At 37.2% G+C, this 3811-nt stretch overlaps 1 protein-coding gene across 2 annotated transcripts; it reads right to left on the reverse strand.

The window, feature by feature from the left end:
• Positions 1 to 394: 394 nt before the first annotated feature.
• LOC134851426 (sulfotransferase 1A1-like) lies at positions 395 to 2324 on the reverse strand. 2 transcript variants are annotated; one of them, XM_063867502.1, is made up of 3 exons: positions 1911 to 2324; positions 1471 to 1655; positions 395 to 848 (listed from the first exon to the last, which is right to left on the reverse strand). In XM_063867502.1, exons 1-3 carry the CDS (start codon positions 2265 to 2267, stop codon positions 809 to 811), a joined length of 582 nt encoding a protein of 193 aa, XP_063723572.1. In that variant the 5' UTR covers positions 2268 to 2324; the 3' UTR covers positions 395 to 808. The 2 variants fall into 2 exon arrangements, with proteins under 2 accessions (XP_063723572.1, XP_063723573.1); XM_063867503.1 differs by lacking the exon at positions 395 to 848 and adding an exon at positions 1197 to 1270.
• Between the last annotated feature and the right edge of the window lie 1487 nt (positions 2325 to 3811).

The raw sequence follows: 3811 nt of genomic DNA on the forward strand, positions 1-3811 counted from the left end.
TCTAAATACCATAAACTGTTCTCTGCAGGACATTAATAATGTTCGCAATGGTTTTTTTCATTGTGGGCGGAAAAATTCGGCTTTAAATGCATCAGATTTAGTTTTTTTTCACTCTGAAAGAACCAATGAGTTTTGATATTAAGAATTTTGGTGCCTCGCATTCGTTGGAGAATCTGGCTCATGATTTCATAACATTCAAACTATTTTCAAACACGCTTGCGTCCGCGAACACCTTGCTTTCCCCCTGTATCCGTTACTATGGTTTTTAGTATGCTCTAAATGTATGTGCGGTGTGGGGCTTTTGTTAGAAGCCTTTGCTTCAAAATACTTTCTATTGGGTAATAATTTTATTCTTCAGCACTCACTTAGAATTTTCAAAATTAAATTATCTAGAAAAAATTTTAAGTGAGAAGTCAAACGCTTTGTATCGTCTGATATCATTTGTCCCAAATAAATCATACAAAACGTTCAACTATGTCCGAATCGCCAAAAGTTTTCCTGGTCAACTCATCAAACTTTTCCCCGTATCCTTCCGGAAACTCATCTTTCCACCTGTTGGTTTGACCTTTATTAATTAGTCCAGTGTCCTTAAATTTCCAGTCGGAATCCAATCGATCTTTAATAGATTGCATAGACGTGAGAGTCTTCAGATCTGTCAAATCGTCTTCTGAGAAATTTTCAATTCCGAGAAAAGAACGCAAAGATGAGATCGGTGACTTTTTTGTGAGTAATAGTCAGCTTTTTTGAAGCAAGCCGGAATCTTTTATTTCACACGCTCGTCAAACTCCAGATCGTTTCACACTTTTTATTAACAAGGAGGTGAAAAATTGTAATGCATGCTGTTTGCCCTGAGAAAATATTTGAGCTAGGTGATTTGAATTTCATGGTAATTTTTCCGATGCACCTTCAGGGTTGAATCTAGCATTTTCTTGAGGGGTCTTAAGTCGACCGCAGTTTGCACCGCAGTCTTAAACTTCTTTGCGCACTTTTGGGAAAGTTTTGACCAAAAAAATGAGTTTTTTTGGCGCGTGCTCCCCTTCAAATTTAGAATATATTGATGCCTTTGGAAAAATTTTAAGGTTGGTTGACCAAAATGGATGTCATAAAAATATACCAACAAAACAAAACAAAACAAAACAAAACAAAACATCTGTTATTTGGTTGGTGAGGGGGTCGAGTCCCTGAGGGGGGGGGGGCAATCGCCTCACTCCCGAAATCCGCTCTGCCCCTGTGCATCTTCACTCCACCCCCTCTAAGTTACAAGTCCTAACTGAAATCCAAATGTTAATATGTATCACTCGAACAGCTCTCACATCAATTCATTATTAAAAAGGTGGCCATTATTACCATTCTAATTTTGTAAAATTTGTGTTGTTAATAAAAGTATGCTGATATTTCATTTTTTAATTTGAATATTGAACTCGTTTAGGTAACACAGTTCAGCTATTTTTCTCTATTTTTTAAGCTAACCAATATTTCCTGAGCCAGGCATCTATCCAGTTCCACCAGCTTCCATAGAGCACATTTCCCACCAGAAAGTCGTCTAGAAAGGCACGCAGGTCTTTGTTTTCCAAGGCCGCTTTCAGAACAGGTTGCTTTTGGTAGAACTGGAATAGACTCAAGGCCACGTCTTTGGGGTTGCGAACGACAATAATCTGAAATAAGTGTTGCAGTTTTTAAGTATGATAACTTTTTTGGACAGACTTACAATTTGCCTTAAAATGAAAAATGAGGTGGTGTGTTTTAATTAATTCTGTTTCTTTGCTTCTTTGTCAAAATCTTCAAAATTTTAAAACTTCTTTATTTTTTTGTAAACAAAACAGTTTTTGATCAAATGTAAAACTGTTCCAAAATGGTTTGGTTGCAGCTACCGTAAGGTACTTTTTTTGTTAAGATGGAACAATCCGTACCTGCTTTCGGTTCTCGAAGACCAATTGAGAAGGAGCCATGTGCGGCGGCAAGTGAGTCTTCAGCAGCCTGGCTCGTCTTAACGATTTTTCAGCTTCTTCATAGCCTCGAACCCCGTTTAAATCCACTTCCAAATAAGGAAATATCTCATCGAAGTTTTTGGTGTCCCTCAAAGCATCGCAGCCATATACAAGCCCAATTAAGAAGTTTTGGACCCATGTGGTTCCTGATCTAGGGTACGTTGACAAATAAATATCGTCAGGGCTACCTTGATAATTTTGAGCTGCCAAAACGGTTTCTTTTGTGTAAGCGCCGACAAAATGAACGTCACCGATTGAAAATTTGTATGGCCTATTCATGTTTTATGAATGCTGGAGATCTGTATTCAAATATACACAAGTTTTCGTGTTTTTTATGTGTTTAAACTTGCAAATGTTGGTTTGAGATTTAATTGATTAGAATCAATCTAACTGCATGATCAGCTGTTGCGATAAAAGTGTAAAATCTTAGCATTTAGCGAGAATTATTCAAGCAAAGAGTTTCAATCTTTTTTCATTTCCTTTTCATTTTATTAAATTTACAGTGCTGAAAATTTGGCACATATATAATGAAACTAATCAAAAGGATTGAAATTTAGTTTTGTAACAGAGGTTTTCTTCCAGCAAATAGATCCCCTCATAAAAGGAAGCAGCTCAAAAATTTTTGCAATTTTTGACAACAAAGGTGGCGTACCCTATATTTGAGGAACTGAATGGTGGAAATTTATTTCAAGTTATTTTTAGTCAATTAGAATTGAATATTAAAAAATCTCAGAGAAATCGCAACAATCTCAAAAAAAGCGAAAAGGTCAAGGTCATTAAAATTCATTTTGACAGATTAGGGAATAAACAGGTACATGAATTTTCATATCTTGCGAAATTGAAGTCAGCTCTTTAAAAACAAACTAAAGCCGATTTTAAAAGGGAAAAATATAACAAAAAATGTTTTAAATCTGCACGAGTTCTACAGCAAAACTTTGTTGTGCTGCTATATCTCATGTTCTGTTAATTATAACTTCGGTTTTCTGCTAAGTTCATTTAGCCACTAGGAGCGTCTAACAATTCTGATTGGTTATAAGTTTCCGTCATTCAGTCCCTTCATCATGAGAATACTCCCCCAACGAAGAATCAGTTGGCACGGAAATTATGTTAATTTCCTTTTGCTGCGCAAAAGCAACAAAAGAGATGGAAATATTATTTGGCGCGACGTCAAAAATTGGCTGATCAATACTCAGTATTTTTGCACCGACGATTGCGATTAATCTACAAGAAAAATAATCCTGGCAAATCTCGGGATTGTGGGCTGAACCTCGATGATACATGACAATGGCAATACGTTTTGGATGATTAAGATTCCAATTTCAGATCGTAGTTTAGTTGTTTCTTTTTAAATGATTTCTTTTGATGAGTTTTGAGTCTTTCAGTTTACTAATTTGGCGGCATATTCATGTCGAAAATGTGGCAAAATTAGGTTCGGCAAAGAATAAAGTTCAAATGTCGTAGACATAGCCGGGCCCATTTGCAGGTTGCAAATTAGAAAACTGTTCGTTGAAGCTGATGGTACGTCGTCGTTGATTGTAATGGTCATCTAGTTGTTAGCTGTCGTTGATCATGTTGGTCATCTAGTTGTTACTGTGGTCCAATACTCGCGAGAGTTTGACTGCTGGTCGGTGTAGAATCCCCCTGCTAGTTTTAATTTTGCAGGAGCGAACGATTCCGTCTGCACCAGGGAAAGTACGAAGTACCCGTCCCAGGGGCCAAAGACCTCGAGGCGTTAGGTCTTCCAGTATCCATACAAGGTCTCCTTGCTGAAGATTTTCCACTTGCTTTGTCCATTTCGTTCGGGTCGTCAAGGTTGGCAAGTA

Source organism: Symsagittifera roscoffensis, chromosome 7 (genome assembly GCF_963678635.1).
Source record: "Symsagittifera roscoffensis chromosome 7, txSymRosc1.1, whole genome shotgun sequence".
Lineage (NCBI taxonomy): Eukaryota > Metazoa > Xenacoelomorpha > Acoela > Convolutidae > Symsagittifera > Symsagittifera roscoffensis.

Bases quoted from the DNA above. Each gene is read 5' to 3' on its own strand.
- LOC134851426 (XM_063867502.1), bottom strand. From the start codon at position 2,267: ATGAATAGGCCATACAAATTTTCAATCGGTGACGTTCATTTTGTCGGC. The intron at 1,656-1,910 runs GTACGGATTGTT...CACTTATTTCAG, and splicing joins TCTTCGAGAACCGAAAGCAG to ATTATTGTCGTTCGCAACCC. The intron at 849-1,470 runs GTTAGCTTAAAA...ATATTTTCTCAG, and splicing joins GCCTGGCTCAGGAAATATTG to GGCAAACAGCATGCATTACA.